Source organism: Nyctibius grandis, chromosome 12 (genome assembly GCF_013368605.1).
Source record: "Nyctibius grandis isolate bNycGra1 chromosome 12, bNycGra1.pri, whole genome shotgun sequence".
Classification (NCBI taxonomy): domain Eukaryota; kingdom Metazoa; phylum Chordata; class Aves; order Nyctibiiformes; family Nyctibiidae; genus Nyctibius; species Nyctibius grandis.
Genome location: NC_090669.1, coordinates 9001046 through 9026109, shown reverse-complemented (window position 1 = coordinate 9026109; position 25064 = coordinate 9001046). Strand labels below are relative to the sequence as shown.

General features: G+C 37.7%; 1 protein-coding gene across 3 annotated transcripts in view; it reads left to right on the top strand.

The window, feature by feature from the left end:
* The first annotated feature begins 1548 nt into the window (after positions 1 to 1548).
* Positions 1549 to 25064, top strand: part of LONP2 (lon peptidase 2, peroxisomal) — a 44692-nt gene continuing 21176 nt past the window's right edge. Inside the window, exons 1-11 of one of the 3 annotated variants that reach the window (XM_068411093.1) lie at positions 1550 to 1859; positions 2877 to 3111; positions 3883 to 4014; positions 5339 to 5461; positions 6364 to 6527; positions 7233 to 7327; positions 9385 to 9643; positions 16410 to 16551; positions 22540 to 22690; positions 23228 to 23354; positions 24434 to 24567. In XM_068411093.1, the coding sequence (XP_068267194.1) occupies positions 1627 to 1859; positions 2877 to 3111; positions 3883 to 4014; positions 5339 to 5461; positions 6364 to 6527; positions 7233 to 7327; positions 9385 to 9643; positions 16410 to 16551; positions 22540 to 22690; positions 23228 to 23354; positions 24434 to 24567 (1795 nt within the window). In that variant the 5' untranslated portion in view covers positions 1550 to 1626. Of the gene's footprint in view, positions 1911 to 2876; positions 3112 to 3882; positions 4015 to 5338; positions 5462 to 6363; positions 6528 to 7232; positions 7328 to 9384; positions 9644 to 16409; positions 16552 to 22539; positions 22691 to 23227; positions 23355 to 24433; positions 24568 to 25064 lie in introns of all 3 variants that reach the window. The other 2 variants (XM_068411092.1, XM_068411095.1) reach the window with 2 other exon arrangements.

The window sequence follows — 25064 nt, the reverse complement described above, 5'->3', positions numbered from 1 at the left end:
ACATGATGAGATTGGTAGATTATCTTTAAATGAAAAGACTCAGACTGAGAAAATTCATCAATAAATGGGATGAGCAAATGTTTAACCTTTAGGTTTGGTTTGTGCTTACATTCCAAACTAAAATAGTTAAAGACGCTTAAACATTTGTGAGTGTTGAACATATGTTTACAGAGTAATTATATTTAACATCGGGAAGTTCACAAAACACTTTCCATATCCTGTGTTATGTGCCCTTTTGTAGTAATGTTTTCTAAATGTCATGTTGAGCAGTATATTAAATTCCAGCTTCTTTCTAAGGTACCTGAGGTGGCTGCTTTAGAACATATTTTTCTCAGATGTAATACTTTTTGCATTTAAATATATTGTTAGTATATTCATATGTCCTGTTACCTTGACATTTTCCAGTAGGCCAACAGATTTAAGGTATTAATAAACTGCATGATTAAGCAAGTTTTTTACTGTAGCTATACTCATGCATTTCAAATTGTCAGTTCGTTGCTACTGAGATTTCCCCTCTGTACAGGATTACCTTTGTTCAAAACGTATCGTGCAAGTCAGTGGTTAACAAGGGATTGGCTAATGTAGTTCATTACATTATGCAATGTTGGTGTTGCACCTCTTTTCACCAGTGGAAAAAAAAGGGGAAGTTTCTAAAATCTGCTTGTTCATCTGAACTCTCCACAGGGCCTGAGCACTCAGAGCCCTTTCATCTGGGCAGGCTTTTGCCGGACTGGGCAAAGGAATGTTTCTGATCGTAGTGAGCTGTGACCTTGGCTGATACCTCCAGGTCTGCTGAAAACTATATTGCAGTAAAACTCCGTCAGTATCTGCAGGGTCTGTCTCTGCAGGTACCGTGCCTGGCTTGGGCTGGGGAACAGGGAGCACCAGTGGGTGCTTTGCTCTTTGCTGCTCCCTAGCCCTTGGGGAAGGCTTACGTTTGCTCCCTTCTGTTTAGGGCTGCCCGGGGCCCAGTGAAGAGCCCCTGTGCTTGAAGAAACAGGGTCCTGAACCCTTTGGTCATGAGCACAGATGCAGGAGAGCAGATTTTGGTAAAAACAAACAAAAAATGGATATCACTTGGTAACCACCCCATTTGACAAATGATGAATTTGTTACGCTCTCCCCCTCCCCCGGCCGCCTCTACAGCAGTTTTTCGGTGTTACAGCTCCGTTCAAGCCTGCAGCACGGTCAGCGCCAGCCTGTCCCCTGGTGGCTGAGGCAGCCACAGCGGCACCGGGGGCAGCGGGGCCCAGCGCGCCCCTCGGGCCGGACCCGCAGCGGGTTTGTCTTGTAAAACAGAACAAAAAACGGGAGCGAAACACTAAACGCGAGCTAGAAGTTACTTTACGGTACAAGGCTCGTGACCCTGTGCCCTGGCAGGCGAAGGTCCCTCCCCAAGGCGGGGGCGGAGCTGTGTCACCCTCGGCGAAGGACGGGCCGGGGCAGCGGGCCGTTGGTGGCCTGTCCCGTCCTCTCCTCGCCCGTCCCCGCCCCGCGGCCCGGCCCGATGCAGGCGCGGGGTGGGGCGCGGACTTGTCCCTTCCGGGCACCCGTAGCGGGGCGGAGCCGGGCGCCGAGGCTGCCCGGTCGCGCCGGTGTGTGGGCGGGGGAGCGGAGCGGGCGGCCATGGCGGCGGGCAGCGCCATCCAGATCCCCAGCCGCCTCCCGCTGCTGCTCACCCATGAGGGCGTCCTGCTGCCCGGCTCGACCATGCGGACGAGCGTGGACTCGCCGCGCAACATGCAGCTGGTGCGCAGCCGGCTCCTGAAGGGCACCTCGCTGAAGAGCACCATCATCGGGGTCATCCCCAACACCAGCGACCCCACGTCCGACTGCGACGACCTGCCCTCCCTGCACAGGTGCCGCCCGGCCCGGTCCGGCTCCCTCGCGGCCTCGGACGCCGCGGCCTGGTGCGCTTGTCCGACGTGCCGCCGTACCGCGGCGCGCTGAACCTGGCCCTGCCTCCCCGGCCGGGACGGTGCTGCCCCGAGGCGAGCTCGCCATGTTGTCATCTCCGCGGGGGCGTTGGGTTACCTACCGGGGGTGGGCCTGGCCGCGGGGGTGAGGCTTTTCTGCTGCGCCGCCGTGGTGGAAACGCTTCTCCCTTCGGAGAAACTTTTCTCGCTGCACCGGCCGAGCGTCCGGGGGTGGGGGGACGCGTGGTGTCGGGGAGTGTCTGTGTGACGTCTGGAAGGAAAGTTAGAAAAAGGAGACCAAGGTGGAAGCGGAAAATACTATGAAAGAACGCAGGGCAGGAGCATCAAGGCTGACACAGTTGTTAACGATAACATTTTTCACATAAGTAGCATGGATAGTGAACTGGTTCACGTAAAATGAAAAAGAATTGTATTTCTGTGGCGTAAAGCATGAGTAAAACTAACGTGCTCTAACCCTTGCTCTCAGAACTTTATCACATCAGTGGACTGAGTAAGGTTTTGCAAGAAAATAACTTCTCTTTTAAATCTGCTTAAACAGGTACATGTGATCTAGAACGTTTGTTCGCAATGAGGCCGACAATTTCACTGAAGAACTGTAAATTACAAACACTCAATTTTCCAATGTGTATAGTTTAAGCAGAAATGTCAGCATTCCTGTCCACAGCAAGATCCATTAAATTATTTATGAAAAAATTACATGTATTTCTAAATCGGGTGACTGTATTATATTACCTACTTAGTTTTTCAGTTAGCTTATTTTCAGGTTTTAGGGTTTGGTTTTGTAATCTGTTTTACAAAGGAAGTTCTAGAATTTGTTTGCCTTTCATGATAAGGAACCGCGACCCAGGAGGTTCTTGTAACCCATAGCTCGATTGCTTCTTGATAAGGGGTGTACAAAAAGTTCTGTGGAAGGTGACAAATAATACGATCTGTTTTTAGGATTGGCACTGCTGCCTTGGCAGTTCAGGTGGTCGGTAGCAACTGGCCCAAGCCACATTATACGTTGCTGGTTACGGGCCTCTGCCGATTCCAGATCCTGCAGTTGCTGAAAGAGAAGCCGTATCCTGTTGCTGAAGTTGAGCAGTTAGATCGACTTGAGCAGTTCACTAATCAGCATAAATCTGAGGAGGAACTTGGAGAGTTGTCAGAACAGTTCTACAAGTATGCAGTGCAGGTAAATTGTTTTAATCCTATGTATCATATATCGATGTATTTATGCGTATATTTGGGGGGGGGGTTGCTTGTTTCCTATCTGCCCGTTTCTTTCTATAGTTCTTATATTTTTTAGTGACTAGTAGAGTTTCAGTACTTCTGCGACAAAATAAATATTTTTGTTATAGGTTGTCTATACAGCTCATTGCAGGATGAGTCTAAAAGTGTATGTTAGGGCTGTAAGTTGGTATTATTTCATATATAGCAATACTATAAATGCACTCTAGTAAAAGGAGTACTTTTGATTATTTTTTTCCAGGATTTTATATATATAAAAAACTATATAAAACGGAATGGGTTTTTATGAGAGTTTTTTTTTAAATTATTAAAGGGAAAACAACCCCTGTAGAGCCTTGATTATAAACAAATGTCGCCAGGTATAATGAATTTGAGGTTTAAAGGAGGTATAGAAAAAGAGTCATCGTAGTCATAAGATAACTGGGAAAGTTCTTAATCAGTGTGTGCGGGGGAAATAAGAGATTTAGGCGTTGAAAAAAGTACTGCAAACAATGGTGATATTTTTTAACTTCTCGAACAAGCAGAAAGCCCAAAGTCTTGATTGCCCTGTGCCTCTTCTGTGAACTTTTTTTATTTATTTCAGTAGCTTTTTGGCAACGTACCTAGACACGTTTCATACTGAAAGATGCAATCCTTTTTAGGTCAGATACTCACTTAAATAATTTAAAAAGAAACATAGCAACCATGAATATTGTTTATTACGTGTTCCTTACAGTTGGTTGAGATGCTGGATATGTCTGTTCCTGCAGTCGCAAAGCTGAGACGTCTTTTGGACAATCTGCCTAGAGAAGCTTTGCCAGATATATTGACTTCTATCATCCGTACATCCAATCAAGAGAAGCTTCAGGTATTATGTTTTTAAATTTTTTTAAGGGGAATTAGGTGTTTACTATTTTTATACGGTTAATCGCTTTTAGATGATTTTGAAATTGCGTACACTTCAGACGGTACAGTGATAATGTTGTGCCAGAAGGTATTTGTGTTACAACTGAGAATGAATACTTGTAAAAAGTTTCTACACTGTTGTGTAAAGTGTTTAAATGTCTATATGTCAGAACTCACCTAGTAAGTAAATTAATCTAGTTAGCATTGGAAACTGTTCATTTTATTAAAAAATAAATACAGCATGGGCTTCCCCTTCCCATGCTAAAGATGATAAATCTTTCTTCAAATTGTGTTGAAATCTTGCTTACTTTCCACAGCTGACAGATCATTATACATCTGTTAATACCGACAGCTTCAGAATCAGTTTTTTTTAATCTGTTTAAAAAACATCTTGAAGTGTAAGGTTTTTTAAATACTGAGATGCTGGTTAAATTTGCATCGTATGTCAAAATAACTTTATGCAGAAGTGATGCTTATGGCTTGATACTTACTAGTCTGATTTCTATATTTACTTGGTGTGTTCAGAAGTTTTGTTGTTCCTTTTCTTTTGTCACTGCCACTGCTGCACGTTCAACCTTGAATTGAAACCATGAGTTAGGTTCTTTCAAAGCACAACAAATAGAATTTAGTGCAGTAATTTGAATTGAAGGTGTGTACTATAGCTGACTGTTCTGCTGGAGGAAGGTACATTAGCCGTTAAATTTACCATTTACCACCTTTTTTTTTTCTTAATTAGCAGTGCTAAATAAAAAAGCAGCCAGTGGAAGCTGTGGAAGTACAGAAGAGCCAAATTCTACCCATTTCCACTTTATTAAACATGAAAATGGAATAATGTATAAAATTTTAAAAAGATAAACAAAAAAACCCCAAACCGAACCAAAAAAAAACTTAAGGCAAAAGGTGATTTTTTTCTGGGTTAACCAAGGAGATCATGCTGTAACTTTCTTAGAGGGCTAGCTCTTTCCTGAGGCTTAGTAGTTGAAAAATAGAATGCTGATAGGTGTTTGCCATAGAAAATGCAACTGAAATATTAAGACGCTTTAAAAACAGACAGTATAAAATACTTTTTTTCGATTTTGGAGTGCTTTGTAGTTTTGTTATCCAAACCCTTGAGGCTAGATTTTGTGTGCTGTATTCTCATTGCTTTTCTTGCTACTTTTTGTCCTAAACCAGCTATACTATAACTCTGGTCAAAAGACAGTAACAGTACCCTCTGTGTTCCCCTCCTCCAAACTGATGATCCATCAGCATGCACTTATTGGCTACTTATAACTCCTTGCTCTTAGATTTTAGATGCTGTTAGGCTGGAAGAACGATTCAAGATGACTATACCATTGCTTGTTAGACAGATTGAAGGCCTGAAGCTACTTCAGAAAACAAGAAAGCCCAAACAGGATGATGATAAAAGGGTATGGACCTTTAAATGTGGGATACTTAAACATCCTAAATAAGTATAAAGATGCACTTTTAAACAGGCTAATGAACGTGCGTGATTTTAATCTGTGCAAAGTTTTAATCTATAGACATAAAGTTTCATGGTCAGTCTGGAGCTGCAGAGAACACCCAGCTGGCAACTTTGGCTCTTTAGATACCTAAAAAAGAAAATATTCTTCTAAAACTGCCTAGGCTTTATTTCATTTATTTATTTATTTTAATCTGAGCACTTTCTGACATGGAATAAATGCTCAGATTCCTTTAAAGAGTCATCTGATGCCAGATTTACTTGCATGGCATGCACACACTGAGTTTTGGCCTGTGCACTGAAAGGCATACCTTTTACTAATGGCATTGCAGATGAATGATAGGTTTTGAAATGCAGATACAGAATGTGTGTTGTAAAATGTAGCTTGCTAAACTAAGGCAGCTTAGATTTTTGCTGCATCTAACTATACTTACGCAGTTTAGTAAACAGGAAGTAATTGAGAAATGAAAAAAGGTAAGAGAGAAGGCTTATCCCTTCAGTAAAGATTAGGCTTATTCTGCTTGATATGATAGGCTGTAATGCCCAAAAAATAACAAATAACTCTTTTCAGTTTTGTTCTTGTCTTCTGTTGTCTGCTAGTTTAGGGTAGATGTTAAATGTACTTAGGAAATACATACACTAAAATAAGAACCGTAACTTTTTAAAGTAGTACCAATAACACTTTGTGAAGTTATTTATTGTATTAAAATTTCCTGAATTTTTCTGTGAAGGAGACTCTCCCAGCACCTTGCATACTTTTGTCATGGTTTCCATTCAAAGCCAAAGCACACACCTTATTTAAAGAACAAAACCTGATACTATTCTCTGGCTCTGTTTTCTATTTCATAGATTGTAGCTATTCGCCCTAATAGAAGAATCAATCACATTCCAACCACTATAGAAGATGAGGAGGAAGAAGAAGATCATGATGACGTTGTCATGCTGGAAAAAAAAATTAGAACATCCAGTATGTCAGAACAAGCTCTTAAAGTTTGTCTTAAGGAAATAAAGAGGTAGGAGACTTTCAAATGGTGGTTTCTTCCCTTGTTTTTTAAAACAAATCTTGCAGTAGCTGTTTCTTATTTGATGATATTTTGTGTTGGTTGTGTTTTGGAAATGATTTTTAAAAATTTAGTAGAGTGCTGTTATTTTGCTTATAAATCTCATCATTTCATCTTTTTGAAACATCAGAGGTGACGACAGAGAAATATGAAGTCTTCTAGATACGGTTTATACATTAATACAGTATTAAACTGTAAGCTCTAAGCCTCTATTATGAAGTGAAGAACTCAAAAAAAAAAAAAAGAGCTAAATAACACCATAGTTGTTAATAATTAATGAATAAACTGACCCAATTATTGAGTCTTTTTTCCTCTGTTTTTCTTTGGTGAGAGGGTAACTGTGCTATCCATGATGATCTGATGGTTGACAACCTCTTTTGCAGTGGGGATGCATGTGTAGTAGTGCATGCATAGTGTATGCAGTGTGCTTAGGGAACTGACTCTAATTTCTGTTTGTATCCTATAAATAACCTATTATTATGCAAAGACAATCTCCTAATTGATAGTGACTTGCTTTTTTAGTATTATGGTTGTCAGAAGGTAAGAGGGTATGCTGATGACCTCAAGTTTGCTAAATATCTACCTTGTGGTACAGCAGAGTCTTACTTCACAGTTAATTCCTGGTTGGCCTTATGAATTCTGTGCATATATTTCCAGATTAAAGAAGATGCCTCAGTCAATGCCAGAATATGCTTTGACAAGAAATTACTTGGAACTGATGGTAGAACTGCCATGGAACAAGAGTACAAAAGGTAAACCCTTCTATTATTGTTGATTGTCTCTTGCATGGACATTTTAGGACAAATAAAAGTAACCATCATGTAACCACTATGTACTTAGTTCTGTCTTGCAAATGTTTGTCTCGCTGTCCGATTGTAAAAATGTCAATATGTTAGTGAAGTCTTACGGTCTGCCTGGCTTCAAGTAAGATCTGTACACTGAATAGCCTGTGTAGCTCAGTTGTACATCTAAGAATGTGAATTTTAAAAGTATTAGGAATATCTACACAGAAAAACGAAGGTGTTATTACTTGCAATCTGTGCTAGCACATATCTAAAATTATGAAGAAAAGAGCATCGAATTATTTTTTATATGTCAGACAAAAAAGCTTTTGTACGTTTCTGTAGCATTAATGTTCCTGAAGAAGGTTGTGCTGTGTTTTAAGTTAATCAAGGTAAGGAACAAAAGAATGCAAAAGCATAATTGTAGTTAATTTTAATCATTACAACTTCAGGTACAATAGAAAAACTGAGTATCATGTCAGCTTTGTACCATAGTATCCGAAAGTTGTGATTAGAGTGTGGTACTACTAATATGGGAACAGTATGCAAAAATGGAGGACAAGGAAGACCAGAAAACCAAACATTACTTTTCCTACTAACCAACACAAGTAAATTAAGTGAGCAAAATTACTTTCCAGAAGGTGTACTGCTGGAGAAAAGGATTTTAATTCCTTCTAGCAGCTACTGAGGAAGGAGGCTTTTGAATGGCATTTAAAACAATCTGATTTTTAAAAGAAGTTTAACATACCACACCAGCATAAACGCCTGTCTTATCTTTTGCCTTCTTAGGATGTGTATTGATGAATTTTGGCCATTTTGAACTAAAGCCTTGGCTGTTTACAAATCTCCTTGTAAATATTTTCTTTAATCGCTAAATTGTAAAAAGATCTGCCTACAGATTTTGGCAGATGTCTACAATATTATTCAAAGAACCCCAAAATTAGTAAAGTATTTGTTGACACTCATGTCTTAGCAGAATGTTTTTTTTTGTGAAAGTTGCTCTTTAACCTTGTAAAATTATGCTGTGTCACAGGTAGTTTGAAGTTTTTACTTTAAGCAAAGTTGCAAAGTTTGTATGTGAGTGATGCTTTGGACTCCATAGCTACACTGAATAAAAATAACATGACTATAAAAATAGAAATTCTAATAGAAAATTATGATCATTAGTGAATTTTTTGTTCAGTGGTTCATTACAGAAATTTACACGGTTGATGATGAGAATTTGATCACAATTGTCTGTATGTGAAATGTGCATGCTTACTGATATGAGGGCTCTGCATCGGGAATGCATAGAATTTGAAGGGTGAGTGTGCAGAGTTGATAGACTTCACTACCTCTTGCCTACTCTTTATTTTGTAGAGCAGTAGAGAAGACCGCTGCTTTGTGCCAGCAATTCCTGCTCTGTGTAAAGCATTAGTTAATGTCCATTGGTGAGGCCAGACCATTTATCCCAAATTATGGCAGTTGCAAAAAACTAATTTTTCCAGTCCTAGTATCACATGGGTATTTTTTACAGTGCCAAATCACTTCAGGTGTTGCATAGCAAGTAAAGCCTGCTGTTCAAGCCAGTAGGATCTTGCTCTGTTTGCAAGGTAGTTACAGACTCTTATAAGTAGATGATGAAGACATAGAGCTGAATTTGTCCTTTGAGAAGATCTTACAGAATCAGACTTATTTCTGTGAGAAAGCAGATGCTGAAAAATTCGCTTATAGTTGGATTGCTATTCTAGAATAGACATTAAGTTCATTTGAACCAGATTTAAATGTGTGACACAGTGAAAAGGTGGGTTTTTTAAATTTCATTATCAGTACTATGATCTCTCTAGCTTATGTCGAATTTCCTTATTAAAGGAGAATTATAATACCTTTGTTTTAGGAAAACATTGTCTGAAATATGTGTGTGTGTCAGGGGGATTGCATTGATGAACATGTTTGAGAATGTCTGTTTCTATTGTATTGTAGAATGAATTGTTTCCATTTTTAAAGGTAAATGTACTGATATCTTTTCTGTTGTCAATGATTGACAGATCGCCTGGAAATTCGTGCAGCTCGAATTCTTTTGGATAATGATCACTATGCTATGGAGAAATTGAAGAAGAGAGTTTTGGAGTACTTAGCTGTCCGACAGCTTAAAAACAACCTCAAGGGACCCATTCTTTGTTTTGTGGGGCCCCCAGGAGTTGGTAAAACTAGTGTTGGAAGATCAATTGCAAAGACTTTGGGTCGAGAATTCCACAGAATTGCTTTAGGAGGAGTCTGTGATCAGTCTGATATTCGAGGCCACAGGTAACTACTTCTTCCTTTCCTAATTGCAGTTTTTCTTTTGTTTGTTACAGAATGTGTTGATTATTTTCATTGCTTAGCTAATACAGAGAAATTTTGCTTATTTCAAACAATGGTAGTTATTAATTGATTTTTCTTGGTATTCAATGGTATTATTCAGGAGAGAATTTTAGTAATGGGAATTTATTGTCATAAATGGAATTTCTTCTTCAGTCATTTTGGCACTTTGAAGTAAAATTCAGTAGAAAGTTTGACACTTACCTAGAGCTTGTAGCTTGAAAGAATCATCTGAAAGTTTTTTTAGTGTAGGTTTGATCAGGATACCCACCAGCCACTGGGGGATTCTAGATACATTTGTTTTAACGCATTGGTTTTTACTGCATAGCAGCACTCTGCATGCATCTGTGATTGTGTTGTAAACCTTTGTAACAGCTGGCCTTTTTACGTGTTTACACACTGATGGAAAAAGAAGCAAAACTCTGGCCTCCTATTTCACTGTGTATTATTCCTGTAATTCATAAACTGTATTGTTAATCACTGTTTAATAAGTAAGAATTCTGATGTTTCAGATGACTTATGGATCCTAAAAACAGATTAAAATGTGATTCAATAACATGTTGCTATTCGAACTGAAACCACTAGAGGCTGTTGAATACTAGGCATCACAGACATAGGTAACTTTTCCAGGGCAGAGCAGAACTGAAGCCTTTGTAACAGGGAAACCACGTCTGTGAAACTGACGTTATGAATAAAAGTAAAACTGTCATCAAATCTTACTCAATGGCCACTAATTCCTTACTGTTTTCCTTTTTTTTTTTCTCTCAGTTTTGTTTTGTTTGGCTTTCTATCTTGTGCTGAGACCTGATAAAGAATCAAGACAGCTAGAGTCATGATAATGAGACTTGTAAAAACTTTTAAGTTCAGGTGTTTGTGGCTGTCTCTGTAGTATTCTTGAGGGCATTATTAAATTATTAATGCATGTTACAAGCTAACCATTATAAATTTCACATTAAAAAATTTACTTGAACTTATCTGATGGGAAGTATTTGATAAGACAGTTTATTTTTCATCAGCAAAGGAAAAATACTGTCTAGAATTAGCAAGAATATCATGTGATTACTCTTCAACAAACAAGTGTACAGTTTAAAAACAAACTTTAGAGCAGTTAGTATGAGGAGTCCCTTGTAACCGACTGCTTCTGCAATTTTTTTGTAGGTAAAATCAAAAGCAACTGTTGCATACTGTTTTTTTTAATTCTGCTTCAATTTTCTTGCTTTTCTGCTTCTCAGAATAAGCTTTAGTCAAATGAAAACTACAGCTTTTCTGTAGACCTCTCTCTGTAATGTCCTTTTGCATGAATAAATCCTTCAAGTTATTCCCAGTCAAGTGAATCCATATTGCGCATCTGGTGGCAGCCATAGGAATTACTGAGGTGGTCTAAAAGTGGAGGAGACCTAGGCTACTGTTGTCTGAGTTTTACCTTTAAGTAGGCTGATTTTCTAATATTACATGTAAGGAGCCATTCTTTTTCTCCTAAAAGCTCCTTATTAGGCTTTAAGACTTAAGTTAAGGATTCCATTAACATTACAGAAGAATGATACTGTTTGTACCTACTAACGTACTAAACATTTAAAGAAATGTACTGAATGTACTAGAACATTAAAAAAGAAACTGTGGTTCAGTTTCACTTGCAAGCAAATGTTGCCTGAAATAGCATTCACTTTGGCCTCTTGTTACTCTTGTAAGTGAAAGATGCAAACTGGTCGATTCAGCAAGGAAAATATATTAGAAAGCAGCAGGGTGTGGAGTGGTGTTTCAGTAAGTGTGCAGTTCCATGTGATGTGTAACTGGGGCAATCGGAAACACCTAGTTTTTGCCATTTCAGTGTGGATCATGTGCCTGCAGCTGGGGTTTGTGAATCCTTTTTTGATTGGGTGAAGAGCAGCAACTACTGTTCTGCATTCCCAAAATGAAATAGTCATCCTGGTATAAAAACAGAAAACTGCTTTATCAGACATCGTCCAGCTGTTGTTTGCATTTACCACTCATATGTTAAGAGTTTGCTATTATATTTGTTATATTTGTTATATTTATTGTTAGCCTGTATTAAAAAAAAATTTAACCACCCTGGAGGGCAATTTAGAACTTTTTTCCAAGCAGCTCACTGCATTTAAGATCTCCTCAGTACTGATGTTTTGTTTTATACAGGAGCTATATGGTCTTCTCTGTTGCATGTGTGTGTGGTTTTCTATTTTTAAAAAGGAAAGATGTAATTGTGCCATTTATTTATAGTGGAGCTGGTGAGATCACTGTGAAGCCCTTTTTTCCTCTCACTTCCGTGTAAAGCACTCTTTCTTATATTACCATTGCTTTTCAGTTTCTAGAAGTTTGGGTAGTTTGCTTCTGGCTTAGGCCTGTGCTGAAGACTTGTTCAGGTGCATCTGCGTGAGAAAAGGTGTGATTCCTCACCAGTACAAGTATGCTGGCAGAAGTTCTCAGCACAGGCCTTGTTGCACTAGGAAAAAAGAAACCTCAAACAGTTTCACCTGTAAGAGGAATAGCTTTGTTATACAAGTACAAAGCATAGACACATTTGTAAAGCACTTGAGTAGACGCAGCCTCTGTCCTTGTGAAAAAATAAGCTCCGACCTTGCGCTAGTAAGTTCAGGAATAGTTTCTTTGGTTGACTACATGGAGAGAAGCGGTGCATCAAAAAATGAGCAAAGCATCAAAAATTAATGTAGAATATTGTTTTTCATCCTTTTAACCCCAGCTAAAATAGTGAAAATAAAGAATAACATCACATTCGGTGGCTACTGTTCACAAACAGCAGTATTCAGTTTCACAAGTTATAAGGCAAAGGTTAATGTCCAAACAGATAAATGGCCATATATGCTTGTAATTTTAGTATATTCTAGTGGGTTTATATGTAAATATCTGCAGGGTGTGTCTTACCGAGGAGTCTTGTATTGAGATGTGTTCTATAATAACCATTTAGAAATGAAAACAGGCTACCTATGTTTGTATTTTCGAGGTAAAATACTACGTTACTGTTCTTTGTCATCCTACATATACCATTTGCGTTAACATTCTTTACTTGCCTTGGAGATCTTGAGTCTTTGATTAATAGTATAATAAAATAGGTATTGGTCTATCTCTAATAAATGAAGATGTATCACAGATTTAGACTGTTACACATGGGAAGAGTGAATTGATACTTACGTATTTGTCATACTAAAATGTATAGTCCGAGATTCTATTTCGTGATACCTGATCAAATTACTTAAATAAATTTAAGCATGCTTTTATTTGAAATTTAGTGCATCAATTAAACATTTATACTGGAGTTAGTTGTTTTAGATTTACCATGTGTAGAGATAATTGAAAATGCAAATGAGAAGACGACAGTATGATGGAGGAAGAACAAGAATAGTCAATTGTCAGGTAGTGAAAGGAAGAGCAGAATGTTTCTGGCCACTGTGTGCTTTTCTCATCTGTTAACCCTAATTCTGTGAAGACTGAGTGTTTTGTGGAATTGGTCCATATTTCCAACAGTAGTTCCTTTAATTTTGACCTTTGAGTTTCTTGAAGAATTCTTGGGTTGCATAGGGACCCATTTCATCCTTTTCATAACATTGGATCTGTTTCAGTTGGACTGTGTTTTTTATTTAAGTTTTTTTTATATGGTAGCTCCTGACCCAGGGCTTACTTTGGACAGGGTGCATTAAAAAAATTAAAGTAATTATTTTCTGTCACTGTTGGAACGTTTTGCTTATTGCTGCTTTAGAAGCCACTTAATTTTTATACTCTTAAAATTGTATTTCTCCAAGATATTGATCTCACTTGACTTGTCATAAGTCGTCTTGAGTATATTTGGTTTTTTCTGCTTTTTCTTCATCACAGATCTTGATACTTGTGCTTCAGCCTACCTAGTGTATGGTTTATTTTAAAACATTAAGAAACTTGATTGTGTACAACAGTTAAGTCTTACTGAAAGATGCTGTATCTGTGAGAATCTTCCACAAGTGTAAATCTGTCATTAAATACACAAATCTACTTCAATTTAAAATGACTGTGACTTGAAGTGTATTTTCAGAGTTGGGGGAAAAAAAAGTATTTACATCTATTAATAACAACAGCTTTTTTTGTATATTAAGAAAGAAAAATGTCTTCCTGTTTTGTTTTGTTGGGTTTTTTTTAAGTGCTTCTACTTGGAAAAACTCCCAAAAAGTTTTAAAAAGTGATATGTGTGTGTGTGCATGGTATAAATGAACAGATTTATTATTCAGAAAACCTTTTGGTACCTAACATTTATTATCCTTTGACCTGTGTTGTTGCAATTGGATGGTGCAGGGAGAGAAAGAAAGATTATTCACAGTGCTTTCCCTTTGCTAGAGAAACACAGTTTACCTTCATTTAGCTTATAAACCAAAGCTGTTTCTTAAAAGTAGACGGAACATAGATATCTCAATTTTATAGAATTTAAAAGAATCAGATAAAACTTTGTGTATTTAAAAAACACAAACATGCATTAAAGGAGTGTAACGTCTTCACACAGAATCACAGAATCAACCAGGTTGGAAGAGACCTCAGGGATCATCGAGTCCAACCGTTGCCCTGACACCACCCTGTCAGCTAGACCATGGCACTAAGTGCCATGTCCAGTCTTTTCTTAAACACATCCAGAGATGGTGACTCCACCACCTCCCTGGGCAGCCCCTTCCAATGTCTAATAACCCTTTCTGTAAAGAAATTCTTCCTAATGTCCAACCTGAACCTCCCCTGGCGAAGCTTGAGGCTGTGTCCCCTTGTCCTACTGCTAGTTGCCCAGGAGAAGAGGCCAACTCCCACTTCACTACAACCTCCCTTCAGGTAGTTGTAGACCGCAATAAGGTCACCTCTGAGCCTCCTCTTCTCCAGGCTAAACAACCCCAGCTCCCTCGGTCGTTCCTCGTAGGACAGACCCTCCAGACCCTTCACACCCTTCACCAGCTTGGTCGCCCTCCTCCAGACTCGCTCGTCTTCAAGCATGCACTTGAGAATAATGTACCAAGCAAGAAGGAAGAATGTTTAATGCTTACCTAATTAATGTTATCCTATTACTGGCATAAATAGAATATTAAAAACAGTCAGGCTGCATTTGTCTCTGAAGCATATAAAATTATTTACTAGTGAAGTAAGCACCTTTTGTTAAAAAAAAACAACAAAACAACCCACACAAAACCACCACCACCACCCAACCAACCAAACCAACCCCAAAACCACAAACAAAAAAAAAATAACAACAAAAACCCCAAAGAAACCTCCAGATGGCTACCATGATTAATTTGGTTGCCCTGATAAATGATTCACTTCTATGAATTTCAGTTCTGCTTCAGTCTTGTAATTTTCTGATTGCATTTTATAGAATCCTTTCATTCTTTTTGGCAAGGTTGACTCTGTGCAGATGGAGAGTGAAGTGGCATGCTAGTGTAATAGCTCCCTCATGCAGATTCTTGATCTGTCATAAATGTTATATAGCGCAGTCCTCAGTGGAGAGGAATCCACTCACTCGCTGCAGAGTAAGACTCTACACAAAAGCAGCGGGGTGATAAACTTGCATGCTGGCTGCTCCAGTCTTTAGCAGCTGTCTCGTGAAGGTGGTAATAGGCAAAGTGAAATTCTGTTGCATTTCTGGCTATTTTGAAGATCTTAAAAACTCTTGGTTTTGCTCAGATCTAGAATTAAATACAGTAACCTCAATTTGTTCTCTCAGTGGTTGAATATTACATGGAACTAACACCATTGCTGTGTGGTTTGAGTTGGGCTTTTTTTATATTTAAAGTAATCTCTAGTATCTTTTGAAATTACTCCCTTGGTATTTTTGGTTTCATCTTTCTAAATGTCATCCTGTTTATTTTGGACTATATTAAAACAGATCATATGGCAAAGCAGGCCTGTTCTGCATATCTGCTTTGTGAGGGTCATGAGATAGGTACTGTAATTCAGCACTTGGTGTATCTCTCTCTTCTCAAGTGACCAACATTTCATACTTGTAATTATAGTATTTTGTTTAATTATGGCACAAGCAGAAAAGGCAGTGATAAATGCAGCAAACAAGGGATATATATGCATGTAAGATGTAGTTGCTCTGTGCATTGTGAAAAAAGTTTTTACCACCTTTGCTGAATAAATTCAGACTCATAACTTTTTTGTTCTGTTGCACTGTTCTAGTTTTTTATTTCATGTTGAAATGACATAGTAAATACAGGGGGGTTTGTGAGTATTAATTAAAGCATGCTGTATTTACAGGGGACATTGACAGTTCAGTGTATTTGGAATTTTGCCCTAATTTGTAACATGCTGTGTGAACTCTGTTGTGATGACAAAAACCCAGTATCATCATTATTAAAATGTTAGTATTAATGAGGTTCCCAAATCTGCTTTTGCTTGTTCATACAGTACAAGGATGCTTGTACTGAATCGTGTAAAATACTGAATCGTGTAAAATGCATGCATGCCATAAAGTTTGGATATGCTTTAATGCATACGTTTATCTTTCTGGACCAACTAGTGCACCACGGAAATGGAATTTTCATCTGCTGTTGTAATTACTTATATTAGTTCAGATGCATATTCCGTATTTTTATCAACTAGTTCCAAAAAGTTTTGCAAAAAAGCAAGAATTGCTACAATGCTGCTTATTCTTATCTTTTCCTTTATTTTTGGTATTTCTACTCCTGTTACATGCGTCTGCCTCTCTTTCCACATATACATTTATTTCTCACAGGCGCACCTATGTTGGCAGTATGCCTGGCAGAATAATCAATGGACTGAAGACTGTTGGGGTTAACAATCCAGTATTCCTGTTAGATGAGGTTGATAAACTGGGGAAGAGCTTGCAGGGGGATCCTGCAGCAGCGTTACTTGAGGTAAGAGATGTTAAATTACAAGCATTGTTTCATTTGTAATTAAAAAGAATTAAAATACTGGACTGGAAAGGAGGATCCACTAGACAAAAGATAGCATGACAGTGTCAGCTTTTTTATTCAAATGCCAGCTACTATGTTTTGACATTGGTGGATTTCTGTCAATTACTTTTGCACAATGCAAATGCTGTTATATAGTATGCTACGTAAGATACCTTCCATCTCGGTGATCTGTACTTAAACACAAGGATGTATTTTGTGCTGTTTTGTGTATTTAAAGACTGTTGAAGCCTTAAACGTTTTACTTATTTGAGGGAACTCAAGACATTAATTTTTAATGACCAAATGCTGTTAGCTGTAAGGAAGAACTGTAGAGCAGCCAGATGGTAACTGGGCTTTTTCAAGTTTTCTCTTTCTTTCTTGGAACAATTTTAATATATTTTTTAAGCTTTTGATGGTACAAGCTTATATTGGAGCTAAGCATTTTACGTAGCATGTAATATGGATTAGTTGCATGTTCTTTTAGCAGCATTTCTTTAATTAGTGTTGTAATTAACTTTCTGAACTTAAGTTTTTCATTTAAGTCATAGATCCCCACTCCTTGACTGATTATGATGTGGTGAGTGTTTGCTTTCCATGAGAGTCAGCTATTAAGTATGTTTTCTCAGAAATTCTGGGACTCAGACCAAGATATAAATGAATCTAATTTTGAGGTATGTGGTGTAGTTATTTTATCATGAAGAGTAAAGGTGTTAATGTTGACTCACGTAAAGACACAAGTAAAATCTAGGAGATACAAGTAAGGACTTTGGTGAACAAGATACTGTTGGAATATTTTGTAAATCCATCAACTGTTGAGATGTTACTAATTAGATTAGTTGTTGGGATTTCAGGAGCCTAAAACTTGAGTGATTATGAAGAAGATGAATTGATACCTATGCCTTCCAGGCTTCATGTATCAGAGGAGTCTGTAGCAGAGAGCAGTAATGAGTTGCCAGAACCTTCTTTCTGCCTTCTTTTTCCCTGGAGTATGATACATGATGATATCCCAGTACAATTCCTTTTTCCACTGGCTTGATTATTCAGCGGTTTTGTTCTAGCAGTTTGCTGGAGAGAGGAAGGAGCGTCTCCTCAGGTATGGGGAAGAGACAAAGAGCATTGCCCTTCCCCAGCGTCTTAGTGCAGAAGGCTGTGTACATCTTCCTGTGCTAGCACTGATGATGAGGAAAGGGGGGAATGAGGAGGGTAAGGGCACGGCTAGGCTGAAACGCTTGAGGCTCTCCAGAGTTGATGTAGCACTAGTGCACTAATGGCTTTGATATTGTGCACTTTTAGAATTTCTTTATACTGCTGTATTTTTCCACCGTCTGCCTCTCCTTTATTTTCTCTTCGGCTGTAGGGACTACCATCCTATCGCTGTTTCAGCTGGACTGCTTCTGTGATTGTTCTTTACCTGTTTCAGTCAAAAGGAGTTGGGTTAGTAGAAGATATTTATCCAAATTTTTTGAGCTAGCTTGGCTCACTTTCACTGAAATGATTTAGGGCGTAATCCTAGAAGCATCTCAGTTGTCACACTTAAGGTGTGATAACTTCTGTAGCTGGGTGGCTGTAGGTGGGAATGAAAGTGGTTCTGGTAATATTTGCCTACAGAGTTATTCTAATGACTCTTTTGACTGACAGTGCTTAATACAGTGATTTGAATATGAAAAATGCTACTTAAATTAAAGTGTCATGAGCTCATCTGTGTGCTGTATGACTTTCTGCAAATGAAATGTCAATTGACATTCTACAAATGTCACTATTTTCTTCCTGCTAGATAGTGTAAAATTACTGTTTTGACAAGGCCAGCTAGTTCTTTGAAAATCAGTGTATGAACAGGCTATGGTTTGAGAGCTGTTTTGATCTTTGCATGTTAACATGAACTAGTAATAATTTAAATGTGCTAGAAAATACCATGGCTTCACTTTTTTAGATTTTTAAAATGACAGTTATGGTGCTTTACCTGCGTATTTCTCAAGTATGTAGTACACGTGTCTAGGGTGCATGAAAAGCCTCTTAAGTGCAAGGGGAGTGTAAGAAATATTCAATGCATTTTTTTGACCTTTCACTTGTGGGATTTTATTTACTCTTTGCTATTAATGGTAATGAGCTCTGTTTCTGAGTTTGCTCGTACTTCTATGATTTCTCCTTTAGATACTGGAGATACTTCAGATACTAAGCTGGCCTAAATCTAGTCAATGCATGGATTAAAAATACCTGAAAATCGAATTTTTTTAGGTAGCTGACTGTTGTTTGCTAGGCAGTCAAAATCGGTAATGAAGCAATGATTTGGCATTTCTTGAAAGATAATTTTTTTTGGCAGTGTTCCAGTCACGAGTCCAGATCTGTATATTAATATTGTTAATTTTACTCAACTTTTTCTGTTTCTTTTAATTTATTTTTCATTCCCTGTCTTGCAGTAGAGAATTAGCATTCCTGTTCTTCTTCTATCATGTCAAGTGTGTGAGGGCAAATGAGATTAATTTATTTTTTAATTATTTGTGTTTGGATTTTTGCTGCTTTGTTGCTGCTTTGGGATGCTTCTGTTTTCCTTATTTTAAAACCACATTCTCAGTGATATTCAACTCGGCTCCTGCCATGGATTATTCCATCTGAGGCTCATCAGGTTAGCTTCCAGCTGTCTGCTTGGGCTGCAGTCTTTGTGTAAGTCATTGCTAATTGACCATTAGTTGCATCTGGAGAAGTAATTGCTCTATTAACCATGTCTGGGCCGCTCCCATGTGAGATCTGTATATCCATCTACTGCTGTCTAAACATCCTAAAGCAGGTACTTTACCTCTTCTAATAGAGAACTCATGCCTGGACATAACAGCTTAATTTTCATCTGCTTTTTGTGGTTTACCTTGCTGGAAAGTCCATCTGGAATGAGCAAAGGTGGCTATTATGTAGGAGAACAAACAATAGTAAGTGGTCACCTAACTGGCACATTTGTTTTTCAGACTGCTGCTTCTTGTTTGGTAAGTGCCATCATTAAGTGTAAAAGGCACATCCTTTTTTTCTTTAATGTTAGGTGTGTTAAATTCTCACTGGCTGTCTACAACAGGATATATTCAAGAAGAAAATTGCTATACCCTGTAAGCTTGGAAGCAAAGCTTGATGTTTTATAATTGTTGGATATGTGCTTAGTTCTAGTGCTTCTGCAGAGTTGTTGCTTAAGCAAAACAGAATGTCTTCCCATTGCCAGTTTCTGTTCATCAACAAGGGAATGTTTTAGTCTAAATTTAGATGACCTCTGTTTAAAACAGAAGAAAACAGAAATGGATCCAAGTGCCTGATAGTGAGTATTTCTATGCAGGGAAATTAGACCAGGAGCATAGCCAGGCAATTAAATGTTCATGGAACGTATTCTGGATTTTGTGGTAATAAAAAGCTGGTACAGAGAAGCCTCTGTATGCATGTGAGCTGTTGGCCACAATTAACCAAGATGTTTTGTTCACGAAATGTTCTTTTTGAGTTTAATATTTGTGTTCTAGTTGAATATCTTTGAAATCTTTTGACCTTGAACTTTAGCACAGATACCTAGCTGAAGAACAGTTCTATTTGCTTTGGAAAATCTGTTTTAAATGCATAAGCATGATATTGTTTTATGTCTTATTCTAAGAAACAGTTACCATGACAGAGAATTATTAATCCAGAGAGACTCTAGCCCTTGTAGAAAATCTCAGATAATTCATATTTTTAGATACAATCCGAGCTGGTTTTGATTAGAGTTTCCTTTACCTTTATTGGATAGTATTGTTTGCACATGACTACAGCATTAGTATTTTGTATATCTTTGTAAATAATATTATAATCATCAGCTTAGCACTTAGTAGGCTTCTTAAGGATTTCTAGTTGCAGACTAGAAGGAGAAAAGAGATAAACAAGCGTGTAGGTAAATGTTATAAAAAACCAACTTGGTCAGTCACACTACATTGTTTTTCAGCATCTTTGGAAGTAGTTGCAAATGCTTCAGCTAATATACTGGGATTTTATGTAAATACTGTGTTATCAGTGTAAAAAAAAAGGGTAAGCTGAATTAAGATTTACTGTTTAAATCAGTTTTGAAAAATTTGCAAGAGTAGACTTTGAATGGGAGTCTTATATTTGGTATATATCTACTTTCTTTGAAGACAATTTGTAGATGCTGTGCTTGGATACACTGCCTGTCGTTGTGTCCCCCTGCATTTTAGGGCTAGACTGTAGGAGTAGTTGAGGTAAGACACATCTATAACTCTGATTGAATTATGCATCAGTGTACTTGGCTAGTCAGGATACTTCAAGGCCTTTGTCTTCATCAGTAGAGAAGGGAGTAAATGGTAGCAGCTGCCTGCTGAAGAGGGTAAGAAAAGCTTTTGAACAGCAAATGAACAATAGCACGCACTGAGTTTCAGCCTTAGTTTTAGAATTTAGGCATATGCTTCAGGATGTTTTAAGATTTCACTATTAAGGGGAATGTATAACTTGTATTTTATTACAGTCGCAATACATTTCCAAATATTAGTCTTAAATCTGTGCAGTACTTCAAAATAAAATCAGAAATTGTTCTGTTTTTAAAAAAGTTGTGCTGTGTTTCTGGCATTCTGTAGAAAAAGTATTCTACTAGTTTGTTCTGATCGTAGAACATCTCTCTTCTAAAGATAACATTTCAAAGACTGAACAGAATTGAAGAGTAATGAAAATTCAGAATTGTTTCTTTCATAACCAGCTAACTGCTCAAATTTAGTTTTTTAGAGTTATCAGCACTGTTCTTGGCTATAATTCAAGTTGCTAAGACAAATGGTGCATTCATTTGGGTATAGGCAGATAAATGATTTTGACAGCAGTGTGCTATTTCTCAAGAGATGCACAGGTCCCATTATTTGTAACATAAGAATTATTCATGTTGCTGCATCATTGATAATTCATCATTTGGGAAGGAAAAGTGTGGCAGTACTTTAAGAGGGGGTGCAATGAAAGTGGTTCATAGGTGGTGGTATAGAAGCCAAGTGTAGATTGCTATATACAATGAACTTCCAATTTTCAGTACTATTAAAAAAACTACAAGACAGCACCTTAGTACACTCGTGATCCACATATATAGAATATTTATCACCTAATGCAGAAAAACAGCTTATTCAAGTAATAGCTTAAATATATGCAAGTGTTGCATTAGCACACATAAGTAGTGCTAAAAGCAATAGGAAGACAACACTTATTTAAGCCATAGTTCTACTTGTGCAGTAAATTTTTGAGGTTGGTCAGACTGTGTGTTGTTATTCTTCAGTGCTTGTTTAATTTTGTCTCCGTTTTTTTATCACAAAATTTGGGAAAAAAGAAAAATGCAAAGATTGTGTTAGGAAAGCCAGGGCTCACGTAGGGTCAAGACTTGCATGGGATGTCATGGGCGATAAGAAGAGCTTCTACTATTACATTAGTAGTAAAAGACTGGACAAAGCTGAATGATTGGGCCAGGTGATTTAGTGACAGCAGATAAGGATGAGATAATCTATGTTCTTCCCCTTGGTCTTCACAGTGAGATCTCTCAGGTTGGTGTGCTTAGCGTAAGAAGAGCTACAAGCAGGAGATAAGGATTGGAGTCAGAGATTACTTGAGAGAATTCTACTCATACAAGTCCATGGGACCACATGGGCTGCTTTTCCAAGGATGCTGAGAGTCCTTGAAAGGCCAGTGTACCATCTGTGAAAGGTCATGGAGATAGCTTACAGGAGGTACTTGACTGGAGAAATGCTGCAGCCATCTTTAGAAAAGGTTAAAAAGAACTAATGGGGAAGCGACTTTTTTTTTGCATGTGGTGTGGAATGTAGTTACAGAGTAATCAGAGTGAGGCAGGATATTGAGGGTCAGGCTTTAGTAATAATCATAACATATTGTGTTATGGAATATAATAAAAACGTGCATATTTTATTCTAATTAAGCGACTGCATCAATTTTGTGTTCACTCTTGTTAAGGTCTTGGATCCAGAACAAAATCACAGTTTCACCGATCACTACTTAAATGTAGCCTTTGATCTGTCTCAAGTCCTTTTTATAGCTACAGCCAACACTATAGCTACTATCCCACCTGCTCTGCTGGACAGAATGGAAATTATTCAAGTTCCAGGTAACACTACAGTGTTTTCATTTAAGTGGCTATTGCAAGTCCTTAAACAATGTTGGGGTGTTTTTCCTGAGATGAAAAGCAGTTCCTTGAGGTAAGCCTGCCAGGAATCTAGACTGAATGGCCAGAATTGTTAAAAGAGACTAATTGGCACACCTCCATTATGGCCTCTGTCGTGAGAATGAAATCTACCATTGCGTTTAGGAAAATTCAGTTCCAGGTATACGGAGATACATTGATATATTCTGTAATGATACTTTCACTAATTAATGTGTTTGTATTTTAACTGGCTGTTGGCTGATGCATCTTTTTAAGATATGAAAAAAGGGATCTTTGAAACACTAAAATCCTATCCTTCTTGTTCACATGAAATGATGAATAACCACAGGGTATCATACCAACAGCCTTTTAAATTATAGCTGAGGTTTTTGTGTTAAATTCATTCAGGTACAATTATAAATCGTATTGTAGTGTACAATATTGATTGTATTGTAGTGTATAAGCAAAAAGATTAGTAAACATATGCTTTTTCTTCTGAAGGATACACACAAGAAGAAAAAATTGAAATTGCACATAGACACTTGATTCCTAAACAGCTTGAACAGCATGGCCTGACTCCACAGCAAATACAGATTCCACAAGTAACCACTTTGGACATAATTACCAGGTAAATCTGTTATATTGCTTTAAGTTTAAATAACTTCCTTTTGTGGTAACTAGTAAATCATTTATAAAGTGATAACACAAAACATTTCTTAAGATCTATTGTCCTTAATAGCTTCAGAAGTTCGGCAATTGGTACTCTATGGAATTGCTCTTTCCTGAGCTCTGTCTGGCTCTGCTGTCTAAACCAAATCATCCTTCTCTAGAGAATTCCTTGCTCTGGCTCTCAGAGTGTGGCTCACAATCAGTTGTGTTGACACAATGGGCAAGGCACTATGAATAAACAGAAACACTTGAAACTAGTATTGCTGCAGTGTTCAATGTGTGAAGCCATGGTCTTGGCAGCAGACAACCTTTATTTTAAAGAATGAAGTTTTATTTCTGTCATTTTCATAGAAAAGATGGAAAATACCATTTTGTTTCTTCTGACTCGGTGGGCCACATTTGTATAAAAATTGGAATTACTTAATAAAATGTGGGGGTTTTAATAGCTTGTATTAATTATAACTACTTTTTTGTTGGACATGAGAACAAAGATACTGATCAGAACATCTTTTGGACTTGAAGCTAGCTCATTTCCAGTGGAAAAAATGCATCAGTATTCAGTGAATTAAGTATTTTATGACCAGGAACAGCTTTGGCATTTAGTGAGTGTTATTGTCGGTGTTTCTGTTTAATTCATATATTAAAGAAAATATTCTTTTACAGTCAGTTCTTCAACTTCCAGTGAACTATATTTTGAGTTTTAAAATAGCTCTTCCTTTTAATTTTTATGCATCTGAGAAGAGCTCAGTGCCTTTGGAGCATTGTGTAGCATTTCACTAAGGTTTAACACCAAGTGTTAGTCATGTCTTCTTCCCACTCAGTAGTTTGTCTTCCTTTACAATTTTATCAGCAAACCACAATTATTTTGCTAAAAGCACATGATGGTTTTTTCCTGTTTATTAGAGTAGCCCAAGGTCTCACTGCCTTTCACATCTCATTTTATTTGGCTGTATTTTTAAAAAAGAAAGTGTATTTACATTCAAAAGAAATCTGTCTTACAATGAATATCCACCAGTAAAACAATTGTCTCTACACTAGATACACTAGAGAGGCAGGAGTCCGCTCTCTGGATCGGAAGCTGGGAGCTATTTGCAGAGCAGTGGCAGTGAAAGTGGCAGAAGGACAGCACAAAGAAACAAAGCCAGATCGTGCTGAAGTGGGTGAAGGAGAAGGTATGTATCTTTTGCATGTTTTATTAAAAAGGAAACTTCTAACATAGTCACTAGGAAGCTGATTTATCAACCTTTTTTCCTTTTTTACACTCTGTTTTTAAAAGCTTTGCAAATAGAGTGACATTCTTATTATGCATGGTTCAAGTAGTGCTGAATTATGGCTTGGGACGTAAGTAGAGTAATTTCAGCCTGCCAGGTTGGTAATTGAGAAGTACAATGGATCTGTTTCATATCTTAGGTATGCGGTTGTGATTTGTGTATGTTTTTGTGTCTTCCTAGGCTTCCTATGCAAATCTTTCACTTTTTTTCGTTAATAAAAGACTAAGCATGGCTTTAGTTATTGTATTTAAAGAGGTTCTTTAACCGTGCTGTGCATGCTCTACCAGCTCAGAACTCAATCGGGTTAGTTTGTTGTTCTCCAAAATAAATGTCTGCTTGAAGAGCTTTGAAATTAGAAAGGTTATGGGGCTCTTTTTATGTGCCTTTTAAGACTGCAC